General features: G+C 39.4%; 1 protein-coding gene across 2 annotated transcripts in view; it reads right to left on the bottom strand.

Annotated features, from left to right (window-relative positions):
* CNTN5 (contactin 5) overlaps window positions 1-20,245 on the bottom strand; it is a 955,706-nt gene that overhangs the window by 236,234 nt on the left and 699,227 nt on the right. For both annotated transcript variants that reach the window (XM_074957075.1, XM_074957069.1), the window contains exon 8: window positions 3,319-3,522. In XM_074957075.1, coding sequence (XP_074813176.1) covers window positions 3,319-3,522 — 204 coding nt within the window. The remainder of the gene's footprint in view (window positions 1-3,318; window positions 3,523-20,245) is intronic.

Genomic DNA, 20,245 nt, shown 5'->3' with positions numbered 1-20,245 from the left:
TGGTGAAGCAGTTCTCGGTTGGCATGCAAGGAGGGGCATGCTATGGGATCAACTAATATCACTGCTGTATGCTGTGTGGGCCTGTCAGCAGGCACCAGATATAACTGTGGTGCTTTTTGGGGAAAACAATTTGGAAACACTAAAAGGGGTGGAACTAATGCTCAGAGCACAGAGGGACTCGGGGCTGATCCTTGAACTTTTTCCAGGAGTTAACATTGTTTGGGCAGACATGCTTCAGCAGAGACATGGTGGATAAGGCAAGGAGGTTCGTGAGCAGGGAGATGGCCAAATTCCATGGGACCATAGGGGCAGTAAGTTCACATCCTGGCATAATATAGGGGCAGCAGAGTTGTTTCGTAAGGATGGGGTTCACCTGTCTGACTTAGTTGCTGTCATGTTTTTTAACTGCTATAAAAGATAGCATTAGAAGATGTCTGGGAACCCGACTGGGTGTGGGGAGGAGGCAGCCAAGCTAATTGCTGGCTAATTGCTGGAGGCAGCCAAGCTAATTGTGGCGGATGTCCCGTGCAGGTACTCCATAGGAAAGGTATACAGTGACTGGATAAATGGCTTGGGAAAGGACTTAAAAAGTGATGTTCATTAAAGGAAAAATGGGGCGCAGTTGGGGACTCCTATGATTGGTACAGCAGGGAGCCAACCCCCCATTCTTATAGCCCACGTTAACCCTCATAGGAGGTGGGGGTTGGATGGTAAGGTCCCAGCAATGGATTTGCTGGAGGGACCAGGAGAGAAAAAGAGGGGGAGCTGGTAAAAGTCCCCTGGGTAATTATGGAATAAACATCGGGTTACCTGCACTGTACACTGTTATCTGCCAGGTCACCCCAGACATCTGATAATAAAGTTGCGGCCTGATTAAACCCATGACAAATGTCTCCTGTCCTTCTTTTGGCATAGCCAGACAAAAAGTTTTGTCAGAAAATTCCTAACCAGCTCTAAGTACAATAAATGGACTCTGCACTGAGACATCTGCACAACCAGGCAAGAATTTCTGTCAATTTTTTAGCTCAGTCATTGTTGCAAACAAGTTTCTTCACAAAATCTAAATAGATGCAAAACAAGACATGGTGCCTAGTAGTGATGCATGTGTGTGTCAAACGGCACTGGAGAATTTGTTTAGGAGAAGTTCTGTTCAGAGAAGCCCTCCCTCCTCCCCCACCCCAATACTGCTCCAAGGTTCAGAAGCTCAGGTAATAAAAGCTTTGTGACAGCCAGCCATGAAATTCAAAGTTGCTTGAGGCTGGTATATATTACATACTTGACATTTAAGAAAATTCATGCATTTTTTCCTTCATGAATTTTGGGTTTTTGCTTGATTATTCCCTTTATCCAGGTTTCCCTACTCCACTTTTTAGGTTGTACTATATATCCCCTAACCGTGCACCCAATACTGTAACACTGCTGATGATTCACATGTTTAATTTTGGTATATCTTGCATACAAATGAAACACAGATAGGCAGGGGTAGAGGTATGTGTGAGTGAATGAGTGAGAGAGAGAGAGAAATTCCATTGTGAATTTTTTTAAAAAATGGTGCAATAAAATCCTATGTTTTCATGACAAGTGCTTCCTTTTTAATCTATTGAAATTTAGCTCTCTTTTTTCATTTACAAAGGTTTAATACTTAAAAGATCGGACCTTCTGGGTTAACGATTTGAAGTTCACCTAAATAAGTATTGGTAACAGGCCATGCAACAAAGTATGTAACTTTTTGTTATGTATGATATTTGCTGTGTAACCATGAAAAGTTTCAACTGAGTTATAATGAGAAGATCAACTTTATTCCATTCTAAATTTTATTTTTTTGTTAGTTACTATATTAAATCAAGTCATCTTTCTGAAAGCCCATTCTTTGTAATGGTCTTACAGTACAGAGATGTTTTTAGTGTAAGACATAGTGAGCCCCCACTATGCATAGTATTTAATGACTTGCTTCAAAATGCTTATTTGTGGTTGTACATGTAGGGATGAATCAAAGTGTGGCTAGCTGCTCAAATGTATTCCTGAAGAATTAGAAAGCAGACTGAAATGTAGGATACTTTAGAAGGAAGACAATACTGACAGTTAAAGATATGTTATTTCTGCTTCATTTAAAATAAAAAAACACTAGGTAAAATTGCATTTTGACTATTTTAAAATAATAAAATAAAACCATAATATAATAAATGTTGAATATTTAACTCCAAAACAGTTAAAAACATATTATAGATTTTAGGTCAACCTCTAAAATATATACAAGTCTTTCAAGAATACAAAAGAGCCATCATTTACATAAGAATGTGACTTACTTTCACAGTTTCTTTATCTTCTATTTTATTTAGAGAGATATTGCCATACAAGGCATAATACTGAAACCTGACTTCTCCAAATTTACAGATATATGGGTAAAATTTTCAGAAGTGCCTAAGTGACTTCAGAAATCAAGTCCCATTTTCTAAAATGACTTAGGCATTTAGGACCAGAATGATGCCCAACGATGCAGATAGGCAACTTCTGGGAATTTCAAAAGTGACGAAGGCTTTGTCTACACTAGCACTTTTATCGGCAAAACTTTTGTCGGTTGGGGTGTGAAAAAAAACACACACCAGACAACAAGTTTCACAGCCAAAAACGCTGGTGTGGACAGCACTATGTTGGCAGGAGACACTCTCCTGCCGACATAGATACCACCACTCATTGGGGGTGGTTTAATTATTCCAGTGGAAAAGCTCTCTCCCACCAGCACAGAGTGGCTACACAGGAGACTTTACAGTGACACAGCTGCAGCTATACAGCTGTGCCGCTGTAAGGTTTATAGTGTAGACATAGCCTATGTGTCTAACTCCCATTAAAATAAATGGAAGTTAGATGACTAGGTGCTTTTGAAAATCCCGCAAAGCACTTGTCTTAATCTTTAAGTGCCTAAATACCATTTAAAAACTGGTCCTTAAATATCCTAAGTCCTACTGACTTTCAATGAGACTTAGACTCCTAAGTCATTTAACTACTTTTTAAAATTTTACTGATAGACAATTATTTTCAAGAAACACATCTAAATAAGTGACCCCATTGGGAGATGATGGATGCTAAGCACCCCTGAAAATTAGGTACTTACTTAGCTGCCTAAATACGGATAATGGTGCCCAAATTTAGGCACCCAGGCTTGAATATAAGGGCCACCACATTTTTTGTTTACTGAAGTAAATGCATGCTTATATATTGAACACAAATCATCTGTGTTTTATTCTGTGATTCTGTATAGCCCAGGATATTTTCGTTTTCACATTTTTTGCTCCGATGGAGTGGGAATGTCTTACTTACCATCATTCCGCAGGGTAAGTGGTGTTGGAGGACTCAGAACTCTGGCATTTGTCACTGTGTTTTTTACTAGGCAGATATAGCTGCCAACATCAGATGTTTGCACCTTGGAGATGTAGAGATTTCCGGTCTCCTGGGAGATGAAGCGTCGGCTATCTTCTGCCACGAAAGATGGGAATTCGTTAAATACCCAACTGTAGATAATCTCTGAAAAAAACACAAAAATAAAGCATTGTTTATGGAAAAATACAGTGAGTGTTAGGAATGAACAAACTCAGAATGTTTGTTTTGAATAATTCCACAAAGTCTGGAACTGAAGCTTTTTCAAACCTCAAATCTGGAACTCTTAAGACCTTTTTCGCTAAGATTTTTGCTGAATTCTAGTTTAGGAAATTACATCAAAGATGGCAAAGAGTTTGACTGGACTCCCCCATGAGATGTCTTCAGTTCACAGAGAGAAAAATCATTAAATTCCTCAAAAGAATCCACAAAAATTCAGAAAAAAATATCACATTGGTCCCAGTCTGCACCCTATCAGTCAAGCTAGAACTAATACAAGAATATTCATTCATTCATTCATTCATTCATTCTTTCAAATTTGTAGTAAACAAAAGAGCTCACAGGGCTGGCTGAAATTTTCCCATGGAAACTGTTCGTTGACTAAACTAATTAATTTTGAATTTAAAAAAGCAAACAAAATTGGAAATATTTTGACTGAAAACCAAAATATTTCAGTTTGCATATGCTGCTGCAGTGCCTCCTGGGAGATGTAATTGGGTCACCCAATTCTCCTATTCTCCTCCGTAGTTTGGGCTCACTGACTGGAGCGCATCTCCCATGGTACACTATGGCCAGGGACTCCCTGTGATGCACTGCTCCCCTTCTCCAAGAGAAGTGACCATTGTGCATCTTGGGAGAGGTAGTCTGTCCAGGGACCCCAGCCTATAGAGAATGGGAACATGAGGAACACAAACTATACACCTATGAGGCATTGCAGCAGCATTTCCAAATCAAAATGTTTCTTTGGTAATTTTTGTTCTTGTTTTAATTTTCATAGAAAAAACAACATTTTCTGTACTCATTTTCCAACTAGCTCTACATCAAATTCTCTAGAAGCCTGGCCCATATTATAAAAAATACATTAATAGATAAGCATAATAATACAATAGTCTCTCTGCACTGTATTTACTATTGTAAGGGGTGAATGTATCGTGAAATGGGGATCAAATCCTCTAAAACTTCAGGCTACCCCTGGAGAGACTTCCCCTTCCCCTAAAACCTTTCTCACATTTCTTTTCTCCTCTCTTTAGATTGACCTTTCCATTTCTCCCACACCTGAGTAATGTTCAACAAGGACAAGTGCAGAGTCCTGCACTTAGGACGGAAGAATCCCATGCACCGCTACAGACTAGGGACCGAATGGCTCGGCAGCAGTTCTACAGAAAAGGACCTAGGGGTTACAGTGGACGAGAAGCTGGATATGAGTCAACAGCGTGCCCTTGTTGCCAAGAAGGCCAATGGCATTTTGGGATGTATAGGTAGGGGCATTGCCAGCAGATCGAGGGACGTGATCGTTCCTCTCTATTCGACATTGGTGAGGCCTCATCAGGAGTACTGTGTCCAGTTTTGGACCCCACACTACAAGAAGGATGTGGAAAAAATGGAAAGAGTCCAGCGGAGAGCAACAAAAATGATTAGGGGACTGGAACACATGACTTATGAGGAGAGGCTGAGGGAACTGGGATTGTTTAGTCTGTGGAAGAGAAGAATGAGGGGGGATTTGATAGCTGCTTTCAACTACCTGAAAGGGGGTTCAAAACAGGATGGATCTAGACTGTTCTCAGTGGTAGCTGATGACAGAACAAGGAGTAATGGTCTCAAGTTGCAGTGGGGGAGGCTTAGGTTGGATATTTTTCACTAGGAGGGTGGTGAAACACTGGAATGCATTATCTAGGGAGGTGGTGGAATCTCCTTCCTTAGATATTTTTAAGGTCAGGATTGACAAAGCCCTGGCTGGGATGATTTAGTTGGGCATTGGTCCTGCTTTGAGCAGGGGGTTGGACTAGATGACCTCCTGAGGTCCCTTCCAACCCTGATATTCTATGATTCTATGATTCTATGAATGTTCTCATGACCCCAATGTCATGAACCCTTGAGTCCTAATGTACATTATGGTACACCACTATCTTGCAAGATTAGTGTCCAAAAGTTGGTCCAGACCACCCCAGCTGCCCTCAGATGTGACCTGCAATTCCACTTGGTCTCCTGCCCCTGTTTTACTGAGGAATCTGGGAACCCTTCCAACCATGAGGCTCAAATCCCAAGGGGACAAGAATCCTGCCTTAATCTGTCCCTATATAATTTGGTTCCTGGCAAACCTGGCAGCTCAGAGGTCTCTCAAAATGATAAAGAAAAAGTGTTAATCAAATTTTAAGGGTGGGCTTCTTAATCTTATCTTCTTATTCATCCCAAGAAAATGTGTGATTTTCTCTTTAGACACCAAACAATCAATTGTAGGGGAAAAATACATCAAGTGCTACAGAGAGAATTTTTTAAGGATGCCAACCATCCAGGATTGTCCTGGAGTCTCCAGGAATCAAAGATTAATCTTTAATTAAAGATTATATCATGATGAAATCTCCAGGAATACATCTAACCAAAAAATTGGCAGCCCTAGAATGTTTATAGATATATATTGTAGTGATTCAGGGAATTGTCTATGTACAATTTACAAATTCTGGTGGATACTGGGGACTTTTTATATGTATTTGTGCCAGACTGCAAACTTTTAAAATGTAAAGCCTGTTTGTGTTCTTGTCTTTTGCCACCATATTGAGCTAAAACTCAGTGCTAGCAAAGTGCTAACTGTGCTAACAAAAGAGTACAATTAAACTTTGACGATCATCCATTTAAACATAGCACATTTGGACAAAGAGATATCTGCTGTGCTGGGCAAACCTGTTTTCCAAGTCTGAACTCCAGGGGGTGGAGGTGGGGGAGAAGCAACAGGCCATCATTGGTTGGGGCAATCTGATCATTTTATCAGGGAGTCACATGACAAGGGGGAACTCAGTGGGACTCACAAAGGAGGCTTGGGCAGGAGAGAGGAACAGAAGGACATGGTATGGTAGCAAAGGGGTCTTTTTTAACAGCAGGACCAGCCTCCCTGTAGAGGGGGGAGAGAGAGAGAGAGAGAGAAGCTCCTTGTATATTAGCTTCCACTATCACCTGCCCCTGAAGAGGGGAACTGTAAATCCAGAGCACTCACAAGGTTGGAGCTCTGGGAGAGGGTTAAACTACAAGAGAGTTTGTGGCTCAGCACTGGTCCAGAGGTTTATGGGAGTTGGGATGCAAGGTCCCATTTATGCAAAGAAGTAACAGACAGAGAGCCTGTGCTACGAAGCGTGCTAGGCAGGCCAAGGAAAGAGATAGTGTTGCAGCCTACTCAGACTAAAGGAAGTTTAAAATCACACAGGCCCAGTGTGTGAGGCCAAAACACAGCAGCCGGGTGAGTGTCCACCTGGGGGAGCTTTTACAGAGCCGTCACACACACACACACACACACACACACAAAGGCGTCCTGCATAAGTAAAACTCTCACTGAAGTCGATGGGATTCTCACTCATTAAGTCTCCTCCACATTTGCTTTTGGATTCTGCCAGTTCTGACTTAGAAGACATAAATTCTTCTCTATTTTTATCCATGATATTTCTTTCCTCTCTTCCATTATATCATCCTCTCGTCCCACTTCTTTGATTATTCTTCCCTGCTGAACTTGACACACCAATATCACTTCTAGGGCATTTTCTTGCTGCTGTCTTCCTCATGACAGTCTTGTCAGGATTGACTCTAAATACAGAAATGTCAAGGCTATCTCAATAATATAAAGTCACTGCCTCTGCTCCAAGATATAAACTGCTTCACTGTACAGCGAGTTCCAGGCTTTCAGCCACAAATTGCCTGAGCTACAGTTTTCAGACATAGCAGAAGTATGAAGTCAGTAATCAACATGTATCAGGCTAGTCCTATCATAGGTCTTTTCCACTGTGCTAAAAATGTCTCATTGCCCATGAATGTATTAAGGAGGAGGTTGGAGAATACGTGGGTCAAAAGCTTTAGAAGAACCACCCTAAATTTTCAAAAGGTCTACATTTTCCTTGAGCCTTTCCTTCTAAAGATAAGTGATAAAGTAGTATAGCTATGAATCCCATACACTGTTCTGCTGTGCCAAAAGTGTGAGATGTATTACTGTATCAGCTAAATTTATACCATTGCCAGGTATGCACTACTGAATTCAGCTATGTGGAGAAATCCCAGTTATTAGGTAGGATGGATCCCTACCCTAGAGGAAAGGGAGTCATGGTCTCCCTGGAAATGGAAAAGCAGGGTGGCCAGTCAATCAACCAAATACATGCAGGCCATTTGGGAATAGAACTTGAAGAAGGGGAATGCAGCCATACAGTAAGATGGAAATTGTGATATTGAGGTGAAGGACAAAATGTGAATTGTTGGAGCCTCTCATCACTTAACAGACAAAGGACTGGGAGGGGACGAGTGTGGATAGTATTACTTTGCAAACCTCGACCTGGAGGCACACATTGCAGATCCTTTTTTTTTAAAAAAAACTCCACTTGCCCATGGCTGGCTATGCCTATGATGTCAAACATTTGGCAATATACCAAAACTTATGATACCAACAGGATATGAAATGCAACCAGAGCATGCCAAAAGTGCTATACTTTATTTTCTTGATATATACATAGTACATTAAAAATGTTAAAGTAATTTAGGTTGCAAAGTCAAAGTCATGCACATGAAAGGTTGGGATCCCTGGACAGACGACCTCTCCCAAGAGGGAAACAGTGCATCACAGTATCGTCTGCCTAATGGCCTAATTAGTCTCTTAGTGCTCCTCAACCCATCAATTAGGCATAGTTCTTCTTAATGGGGTCTGCTCTGGATAATTAGAGTTGCAGTGACCAGAGTGCTGCCTGTATAATCTTAATTTTGTCTCCTTGTATGTCTAACGTGCACTAGTAAGATAGAGGTCCTGGAGAAAAAATAACAAGTGATCATGTAATTAAATATGGTATCAGCATACATATGCACCAGGGGGTCCGAATTAAATTTGCACAGGTAGCCATAGCTCTGGATTTCCTAACTTCTGATTGTTTGACTTTGCAACCATAACACTCCTTTATCCTTGGTTTTTTGGATATAATTTCCGAGATTTTTTTAAAAGGAAAAGTAAAAACAGATTTTGTTGCATGCAGTTGTAACAAGCCCACCATCGTGAATCATCAGTGGGGTGCGGCTCCTGAGCCTTTAACACTCCAGCCCAGAATTCCACCACTTGAAATGCAAGACTAAACATATAAGATAACAGCAAGAGTCGATTGTTATCCAGAGGGGGAAAATGGGCTGAACACATTGGTTTTTCACTTAAAACCCTTATTCATCTCTAATTGTAGTTCTAAGGGGCTATATAGGACTCTGAGGTACCCTGTATTCAGAGAGAGCTGTCAGAATGTTCAGAAATTCCTGCCTCTTGCAATATGTCTCAGGGAAAATACTAATAAACCCAAAATATTTCTCTCTGAAAATTTCATTGCCACATGTTACTATGATGCCTTTTTCTGATTCCAGTGATTCATGGCAATATAAAAAGCCATAAACTGTATGATGAAACATTCAATTTCAAGGAAAATGCACAGGTTTTAATTGAAAACACCTGTTACCAGTTCAAATGGAAAGCAATCAGTCTCAGTTAACTGTTATGGGTTAAAGGCAATTCATACCAACTGTAAAGGAGCCACCACTATGGCTCGACGTCTACCCACATAGAACAGAATCTACTTAATCAGCACCCTGACAGCACACCCACTTAATTATTAATTTATTAATTAGAGTGCTTGCCAAGGAACAGATGCAAGACAATCCATTTCAGTGACTCTAAGCAAATGGAACGTTTAGACTTACCGGACATGCCTGGCATTCTGTCTGTAAGGACTTTTTGAGTATGTTACTTGTAAAATTATGTTTGTTAGCAAAAAAAAATGAGTGATGTGTAAGCTGATAAGAGAAAAGAATGAAATAATTTCCTTTGAACCTTCATCTAAATCTGAAACCAGTTAGGCTAGAGCACTTCTGACACTTCTGCATTCCAGCTAGGAAACAGAAGCACCAACCTACACAGTGTTATGTTTGCGTGTTTCCTTCTCACACAGGTGTATTCCCACTAACCTCAGTGTAGTTACTCCTGATTTACACCAATGTAAGGGAAACTCTGGGACCACCATTTCAAATACTCAAGGTGTTTGGCTAAGGTTTATAGAAGCATTTGAACTTTCAGGTGCTTATCCAAATTGAGTTAAATTTTTAAGCTGTCATGGATACATTTCCCCTGTAAAGCTCTTTGTGCACTCTATGAAGCTCCTCTGCTTTATTATGGCTGGTAAATGAGGCAAACAACTTCTTAGTATAGTTTCAAATGTTCTGATGGTTTGGTGCATACAACTTAATGACATTAGATGAAATGGACTAAACTCTGGAAAACTGAATTTCCACAGTAGGCTTTGGCAAAACATTCAACATACACATATGTGCTTCTGTACAGGAAAACTCTGTAGTACACTCAGGATCTGGGGAACTGAGACTGAGTCCTGGGCAACAGCAGCTAAGTCCTCTAGTCACTCCAACTCTAATTAATTACTCTAGAACAGACCTAGTTAAGAAGAACTGTACCTAATTGATGGGCTGAGGAGAACTAAGAGGATAATTAAGCCATTAGGCAGATGATACAAAAAGCACAGAAAGGACATGGGAAATGGAGGAAGTAAAAAGACAGAAGCTGAGTGCTCCCTAGAACTGTAGGGGTGAAGCTACAGAGTGTATAGGGGTGGTGGAAACCAACACTGTAAATAAACTGCACTTGGTGTTTTACCAGCAAAAAAAGGGTCTCTGAGCTCTCTGTGGACCTGAGCAGAAGCAAGAGCAGGTGGGTCCTGCCACACGAACCAATGGTTTTAAGCTGACAGAACTAGATGGTCTTGCAGAAATGATTTTACAAAAAGTTCTCAGGAGGATTACTGCAATTATGGAGAAAGGGGTATACCTTGACATTGATCCATTATACAAATCTCTCCGATTTCTAACTGTGCAGTCATGGTAGGATGGCTGGAAGATAAAGCAATGGCCTTCAAATCCTGAGCCCTGGCTTGATCCCAGTTTGCAAGCCCACAGAAAGTAAAATTTAGGATTCTTCTTTAACCTCGTGGATACTGCTGAAAGTTTCTTGTAAGTCCAGGTAGAATATACCTGTTTTCCTGAATGTACTAGTATAGCCTATCACTGCAGTGATTTCAATGAAATGTTAAAAGATGACAGTAGCCAACTAAGAGAGTGTGGGAGAGAATCAGCAGCTACCGCATCCCATTTACAAAACGTTATAGGTTACTTTGTAGGTGCAACTTTTTATTTAAAACATAGGCCCACTAAAATGCTCTTAAAATAATAACCAGGAAAAGATTTATGTTTTACCCAGTCCCACAATCTTTATCCCTAGATCTAATTCTTCTGTATGGATACCTCACCCAGAATATTTTCACATAGGGAATCCCACTATAACAAGGAAAGAAAGAAGGCAAAAATCAGCTAAGATAATAGGAGGCTTGGAAGTACGAGAAAAGTTTAAAGGAACTTTAGTTACACTATTTTGAGAGAAAAGAAAGGGATTCCAATAGCTCTATAAAATTACCGGAGAGGGAACAATACACGGACTGGGAAGACCTTTTTGAGCCTGACCAAGAATATATTATAAGTAATAATGACCTTTCACTAAGGAAGGTCAAGTTTACATTAGATATCTTAATAAGCAATTTGGCAATGGAACAGCTTGCCAAGAGAGACTGAAACACCATCCAATGGAAATTGTCAAGAAAAGATGGATAACATAATCAGTGGAACAGTATAGGGGATAGCCTACGCTAATAATATTACGTATCTATTATGTAGTTCTTTGTGTCAGTAAAACTCAAAGTACTTTATAAAGGAGATATCATCCCCATTGTACACATGGATAAACTGAGGCATAGAAACATGTAATAACCAGCAGGTCAAAGCCAAGAACAGACACTCAGTCCTAAGCCACTGGGTGATCCATAGGCCTGAATGCCTCCCCTTAGATGGAGGGGTTGGACTGTGTGACATATGGCATCCCTTTGGACCTAACTTTTTTATTAACACTGCCAGCTGACACTCTCTCTCTCTCAGTTAATATCTTTTGTATGCCACTGGGAACGATACATGAGGACATACCTCAGCAACATGGTGGTCTTCTAAGCTACTGTATGATGCTCCTCACAAAGCCTGTGTCTGCATTAAGAAAACTGGGACCTGTACTTCACCACCAGTGTGATTGCTCCCATGGTAGCAATGGTGAAAGCTGTAGGGTAGGCAAAATGACCTCAGCCTTTATTTATTTATTTATTTATTTAAAAAATATCCTGTCAGCCAACACTGCTCTGCAGCTCCACTAGTTGGAACAACACCAAAAGCTGTAAGGTAAACAGGCCTCAGGCATTTTTAACACATGAGGTCTAACCTAAATTAGAACAGGGTTAGATGACATGCTGGTAAAAATGCGTGAAACCTGCCTATTCTGCAGCTTTCACTTTTGTTGGCTTTAAATTCCAGGTCCATATTTTCTTACAATAAAAAAGGCCAAAAGTAATTTGCACCAGTTTTTATTTCTAACTTTCATGATATATCTGAGCACTAGAGTTGTTACAGTGAATCCGTCTCTAAATTAGGACAAGCTTGTGGTCTGCTATTAAAAGAAAGAAAGAAAGAAAGAAAGAAAGAAAGAAAGAAAGAAAGAAAGAAAGAAAGAAAGAAAGAAAGAAAGAAAGAAAGAAAGAAAGAAAGAAAGAAAGGAGAAAACAATGAGAACATCATTTTCTATTGTTTATCTTTTAGTATCAGACTGAATTTCAAGCACATACGTGCATGTGCCCAAACTTGGGATCAAAATATTTACCAGCTTTGAATAGGTTCAGAATCTAAACCTCACTGCTGGCTAAAAGTGAAATAAGCCAAACTACAATTCTGCATCTAAATACACCATCCCCTAAATTCAGGAGCATCCTAACTTCATGACTGGATGCAACTTCTGCATCTCAAGCCATATTTGTTTTACAAACACAACACTAAGGCTGGGTAAATGGTATTCACATACTTTACTTTATTTATGGTTTCAGAAGGGAAGAGCAAGAAGTTTAGTTGAAAACAGAGGCAAGCTCTGAATGTTGCAATATGTAGGAGTGTAAATATACTAAGCTTATTTTTTTTATTTTAATAGCCATCTATTTTATTTTTAATATGACGCCTATGTCAAACACGCAAAGATGATAGAGAGCACTGCCTTGAAATTACAGTCTACAACCAACACAAAACAAACATTTATGTGGATACAATTCATCAACACACACACAGGAGTAAACAAAATAAAAAAGACAGAAAAATTATGAATTATAACGGCAGCTCTAAATTGCCACTCTCCAGGGATACAAGGCTGAAGCAGTTGTCTGCCAGGAAGCCCTGTTATTTACAAAGTTTTTGGTGTTAATATGATTAAGTCACCATGGTGACAGTAGAGCTGGCATTTCTTTTTATGAATGGCCAGCCTTGTTTACAGAAGTCTCTCCCAGGAGCTCTGTATCTGTTTTCAGAAGGTCATTTGGAAAAGCTTTCAAAATGCCCCATTTATTTCCATGTTTTATCACGTTATTTAATGCACCATGTGAGTGAAAATCTGGGTCACTTAGTGATGAAGTAGTGAAAAGAGCAGATCTATCTTCTGCAAGAAATTTATTAGGTGAAATTTTGTTTACAATCATATCTTTAAATGATTTTAGTAGATCCATTTTCTCTCTGCTTCACAACAGTAATTCCTGACCCTGCTTGACATCTTTCCCATAATGGATAATGCCTGAGACATAACAAATCAGCATATTTGGTGCTGTAACATCATGATTAGATGTATCATCTTTCTGAGGAAGCAATTTTGATTCTGTAACAATGTAAAAAACATGATGTTGTCAAGGTGGGTCAGAAATAGATAAAATCAATTGAGCTACCCACTCCTACGATTGGAAACACCTGAATATTCCCAGGTTTGCCTGATGGCTTTTCTCATGGGAAATTCTATTTTTACCATAGAAATAATTCAAATTTGGGATATCCTTTGCTTTAATCCTTTAATTACATCAGGCATATGATGTGGTAAATATCATATATATGTGTAATAACTACTGAAAGTCACTTGCACCTGGATCCTTAGCATGTAGTAAATATGATGTTTAAATGATCACTTTTCCATTCTGTAAAGGTAAAACATTCACATGTAACCCTAAATATATTTCCCCTAGAACTATTATTTTACTGTGATTGGGCTTTTATAACCAATGACAAAAAAATCCAATATCCTCTTAGGTTTCAGAGTAACAGCCGTGTTAGTCTGTATTTGCAAAAAGAAAAGGAGTACTTGTGGCACCTTAGAGACTAAGGTTAGTCTCTTTTTAGTCTCCACAAGTACTCCTTTTCTTTTTGCGAATATCCTCTTAGTTGTGTCATCACATCTTGATGCACTGGCATATGAGGACATAACTCCTCAAACATCCAGATGAGTGAATATCTTTTTCTTCTTCAGAACATATGGATTTTCACTGATTACCACAATTCCACAAGATTTCAAACTGATGAACAAAGGGGACTGACCCCTGATAATGGCCAATTTGGGAGCTTTATCAATTCTGCAGCAGTTGTTTGTTTTTAGACATTCTGCATGGAGAGTGGCCTTTACTATTTATAGCTACAGACAATGTAATGAGGCACTTCAGATGTTAACACTCCCTTAACATTCAACATTGAACAGTATCTAAGCAAAACAAACAAGCATAAAAGCAAGTAAGCATTCAAATCCTTATTTTACCCAAAGCCTAGTTTTAAACTCTAGCATCAAACTTTCTATTCAACCATGCCATGCACCAATCACAGACCAAAAATGCAATAAGCTACAATCTTTAGCTATTGAGCACACTTCACATCCATGGACTGGAAGGACTCCTATCAGCTAAGATGAATGATAACAGTGGGCTTTTCCCCTGTCCTCCCACAGCAATCCAATTAATAATTTTTGGTGCATTTCTCTGTGCTACTATGGCTTATTACCAATCCTCATTAATCCTCCATGCAAATCTTTAATGAAGGCAATTTATTTGTTGCATCATGATGCACCCACACAGAACCAACAGATATTGTCTATTTATCAACTAGAAATGAAATTGCTTCCTTTCTGCTCTGGAGGTTCTGTATCTATTGCTCACCTGCCTGAACAGAATTCCACCAAACATGTATTTGTCTTTGTTCAGGTTTAATTACTGTGATAAATCTTCAAACGTTTGCTTTCCTGTAACCATTCACACAGATATTAAGGTTTAGCAGATCACCTATGAAAGTTTTTCTCTCACCAGTTTCTATCCATTTATGAAAGCTGGTGAACCACATTTTTCTATTTGGCATACGAAAACAAGTAGCTAATTAAGAACACGAATCTTGGAAACACTTGATCCCATGTGTATGGTTGCTTCTACTAGGACTAGATAGAAAATAAGATTTCTGTTTCACAAAAAACACCCTGAGTTTTCAACATTTGTTTTCATTCTGCATTGGAAGGAAAAATAGACCTTACCAAAAACTGGGGGGAGGGAGGAGGAATGGTTTGCTGTTCCAGGCCAATGGGGGCTGCTGGAAGCGGCGTGGGCCAAGGGATTTCCCTGGCCAAAGGTTGCCGATCCCTGGGTTAGGGTATTTGTGGGGGATATGGGAAACTCAGGTTCAAGTCTCTGTTCTGCCTGCATCACAGCAGAGACTTAAATCTGTATCTCCCACATCCCAGCTAAGTATCCTAACTGTCTTGCTGTTATGGGGTGGTCCATCCTAGCCCTGGTGAAATGTTCATCAAAACTGATATGTTTCTGCAAAAAAGTTTTGGTTTTGGCTATTCAGCATTTTTGTGGAAAGATTCCTGACCAGCTCTACTTGTTTCCCATTCAAACATACTGACTTCAAAGGGACTACATATCATGTGTAGGTATATGCATGAGCGTGTTGGTTGAGGTGGGTGCTTGATTACTAAGGCAATATGTATGGCTATGATTTTCATTTTTTTAAACTAAAAAAGTCATACTCCTGGTAATCCTTTTCTTTGGATCAAGATATGTTTAGATATGTCAAGAGATCTATAACATCATGTCATTCAGAAATGTATAAATATTTCATCAAATTTAGACTACCACCATTTTCTATTTAGGGTTGTCTTTATATGCTTTGAAGCTATTAATGGCAGTTATTTAATATCTTTTACATGGGAAAAATATTGTGTACCATGAACTTTTCTTCTTTTTATACTAAAAAATTATCACTGTTCTTATATTTTTCCTGGAAAAATTTTTTTTTACTATGATAAGACCACCAACCTTACCAATTACTATCTTCTTCATCATAATAACCACCTATCTCTCAGGGTCACCAAAGAATTTATTTAATGTTTGTAAAGTCCTCTGAAAAATATACATTACAGCATGAGTGCAAAGTATAATTATTATTACCTGGCTTGAATGTTTCAGCAGCCTGGCAAAACCTTCAGTATCAGATAACATATTTTTCTCTTATCCTCTGCCTTTTCCCTTTCACTCATCACTTTTTTGTCCCTCAGCCTCTGCTCCTATACTTAACATTTCTGTCGTTTCAATTTCCCCATTTTCCTAGTCTCTCCGTTCCCCTTCCCCCTCTGTTTCTTTGTAGTTTAGTCTCCTGCAGCGATGATCACAGTGAAAAGTCATACTCCACGGTCTTACATGTTGTATACCCAGCACAATGTTGTATAATATGGGAAAATAACATTTCACCCACCACAAAGGTGCCAGCAGATTGATATATTTCAATGGTGTAATGCCCAAAAGAGTGAGAAGCCTGAACATGAACTAAAAAGACAATGAAAACAGAGGCACAGAAGACAGCCATGACAGGTTGAATTCCAGCACAGAAGACGCTGAATCATGCCTGAGCAATATCCAAATGCAAAAAACAACATCACGTAACCCTAGTACACTAACAATAATACCTAGGTCTTCTACAGCATTTTTCATCTTTAGATCTCAAAGTGAGATCAGTATCAAATGGGGAAATTGAGATACACAGAAGGAAGTGCTTTGCTGAGGATCACACTGCAAGCTAGTGACTGAACATGGAGCTTGTGAGTCCCACACCATTGCCTAATCCACTAGGCTATATTGCCCCCTGTAAGTGCCCTAGAATGTGTTTCCATTTCCCTTGTATCTATAACCACCAAAAGTATACGGCCTCGTGGAGTTGTATGGATGTACAACGAGGATGATGGGATGTTGTGAGTAGTCTCCCTTGCCCACATTTATATTCCCATTATAAATCTGATCCCTGAATCCTGAAGCAAAATTAGGACTATAAACCACTGTGCACAGCGGTAATGCTTATAACCAGGAAAATCCACAGCTGTTCAGGATGGAAATGGCCTATTAGATCATAGAATCATAGAATATCAGGGCTGGAAGGGACCTCAGGAGATCATCTAGTCCAACCCCCTGCTCAAAGCAGGACCAATCCCCAATTAAATCATCCCAGCCAGGGCTTTGTCAATCCTGACCTTAAAAATATCTAAGGAAGGAGATTCTACCACCTCCCTAGGTAACACATTCCAGTGCTTCACCACCCTCCTAATGAAAAAGTTTTTCCTAACATCCAATCTAAACCTCCCCCACTGCAACTTGAGACCATTACTCCTCGTTCTGTCACCTGCTACCACTGAGAACCGTCTAGATCCATCCTATTTGGAACCCCCTTTCAGGTAGTTGAAAGCAGCTATCATATCCCCTCTCATTCTTCTATTCTGCACACTAAACAATCCCAGTTCCCTCATCCTCTCCTCATAAGTCATGTGTTTCAGTCCCCTAATCATTTTTGTTGTTCTCCGCTGGATGCTTTCCAATTTTTCCACATCCTTCTTGTAGTGTGGGGTCCAAAACTGGACACAGTACTCCTGATGAGGCATCACCAATGTTGAATAGAGGGGAACGATCACATCCCTCGATCTGCTGGCAATGTCCCTACTTATGCAGCCCAAGATGCCATTAGCCTTCTTGGCAACAAGGGCACACTGTTGACTCATATCCAGCTTCTCGTTCACTGTAACCCACTTGTCCAATTCCTGCATGGTGTTTTTTTCTAGTTTTTAATATCTCAAACAATGAGGCTTTCACCACTTCCCTTTGAAGAATCATATGTGAACATACGCACTGGACAATAACATAAAAATAAATTTTAGGGCTCCAAAAGACAGCCTTTGAGTTTCCAAAAAAAATGACAGTACCTCTTTATCACAATTACTAAAGACATTTTAAAGACCCAGTGTGGTGGGAAGGAAGATGCATATCAAAAGTCAGTAATCTGCCTCACAATGCCAATATTGCTGTTCAGCCATATGTAATCAAAAACATCACCAACAGTATTTGACAGTGCAAAACCAGCCCTCATCTGGTTTTACATATACGTAATATATACAGCTCAGTCCCTGTTATCAATGTACATTATGCTGAGCTACTGGAAACCCCGTGAAATGCTTCCATCCATCTTTCACTTGTCACATAACAGTTATTTGGAGATAATACATAGACTTCAGTTGTCTTACTTCCCGCCTAGGGCACTGTCTCATGATTCTGATCTGTCCACTCAACCCTTTAGTAATAGCAGTCACAGTGACACCTGATGTGTCACACTGTATATATATCATACAGGAAAAAGAGATGCTTTGCCAACTCTCCTTATTTTTTTATTTTTATTTTTTGGTTCTAAAAGAAACATTGATATTAATGTAACACTAACCACAAGCCATTCTGCTCCCTCCTGGATTGAGCACTTGTGTGGCCTTGAGAGCATTGATTCAGATTTTCAAGGCCAAACTCATTTTAGAGATGAAGGATGGGCTCGTGGTGAAGTCACTATACTGGTTCAACTCTTGGCACTGCTGGAGACTTCCCGTGTGACTGTGGGGCAGTTTCTTAATCTCTATGTGCCACTGTAAAACAGGAATAATAGTTTTTCTTCCTAACACTTGCCTGCATTGGGACTGTAAACAGTCCAGGGCAGAAACTATGACATATTATGTGTGTGTGTGGCACAATAGACTTGGGTTCAATTCCCTCTGTCAGAGATGTACAGTGTGACCTTGAGCAACTCACTTTGGCCAAGATTTTCAAAAGTGATCAGTGATTTTTCAGATGGTGGGCACTTGACACTTTCTAAAAATCAGGTAGCTTAATGGAGTCTCAAATTGGGAACCACAAATCTTAGGCACCTAAAATTAGAGCTGCTCAGAATTTTTTTTTTACCAAGATATATTTTTAATAAAATTTCAATTTGGGGGGGAAAAAAACCCCTAATAAACAGTGTTTTTTTAAACGTCAAAACATCCCATTATTGTCAGAATAAAAATGTACAATTTTGGTCTCAAAATGATTTTTCAAAATGAAATTCACTATTTTATATTAAAATATTTCAAAGGGTAAAAAAGTCAAAATTGGAAAAGTTTTGATCAACCCCAAATTAATTGTTTTGGGGATTTTGTTTTATGAGAAATTTTGAAATTGTTTGTTATTGTTCAGTTTCAGAATGAAAAAAATGAAATTGCAGAATTTTCCACAAAACAGAAAATCTGACTCTCATCTCACCTAATATTATTTGTCAATTTTGAAAATGTTGGCCTTAGTCTCTGTGCCTTAGTGTGCCATCTGCAAAATGGGGTTATAGTACTTCTATATAGTACTTCTATATTATAGTATATAATATCTCATGGATATTGGGAGGTTTACGGTTACTGGGGCCTTATAAGCACCTAAAATAGACAAACAATCTCAGCTGGAATCTTTAAGTGTTACAGTATCATAAATAATATTAATATATTTTTCAAATTTCCCCATGTGTGTTCAAATTAGGATAGTCCTGTGCATCTTGATGTATACACACATGCACAAACCCCGGTTTGCTTACGCACTTGGATAGAGAGTGTTTGCTAGACCAGGGGTTCTTAAACTTTTTCTTTCTGAGCCCCCCACCCCCCAACACGCTATAAAAACTCCACAGCCCATTTGTGCCACAACAACTGATTTTCTGCATATAAAAGCCAGGGCTGGTGTTAGGGGGTATCAAGCAAGGCAATTGCCTGGGGTCACATGCCACAAGGGCCCCTGTGAAGTTAAGCTACTTCAAGCTTCGGCTTCAGCCTCAGGTGGCGGGGCTCAGGGGCCCGAGCTTCAGCCCCATGTCGTGGGGCTTTGTCTTTCTGCACTGGGCCCCAGTGAGTCTAATGCTGGCCCTGCTTGGCGGCGCCCCTGAAACCTGCTCGCAGCCCCTGGTTGAGAACCACAGTGCTAGTCGAGCATGCCTGCCTTTGAAAATCTGGGCCATTGTTCTGTATATGGAAGTGAATAGCCACTTTACCAGGACATGCTTTGAATTTGCAAAAGTACCCATAACAACTAAGTAAATTTTTTCATTCAAACTTACTTGTGGTAAAAAAATGAAGATTTAGTGACACCAAAAGATTTTGTGAGTTTGAGCTGATTTTGCCAAATTGTTCATTTTAGGAGACATAAAACAAAACAAAACAAAATTCTAAAAACCTAACATTTCAATGTTTTGGCTTGAAATATTTTTTTTTTACCAAAATATCCTTTAATTTGTAAAAAAAAATAATCCAAAACATTTTAAAGTGGTGGAAATGAAAATGAAACATTTTGTCAAAATAAAATGTTTTGTTTGACCTATAACAATTGTTTAA

The sequence above is a fragment of the Natator depressus genome, chromosome 1, assembly GCF_965152275.1.
Source record: "Natator depressus isolate rNatDep1 chromosome 1, rNatDep2.hap1, whole genome shotgun sequence".
In the NCBI taxonomy this organism is placed as follows: domain Eukaryota; kingdom Metazoa; phylum Chordata; order Testudines; family Cheloniidae; genus Natator; species Natator depressus.
This window is presented reverse-complemented; position numbering and strand designations above follow the sequence as displayed.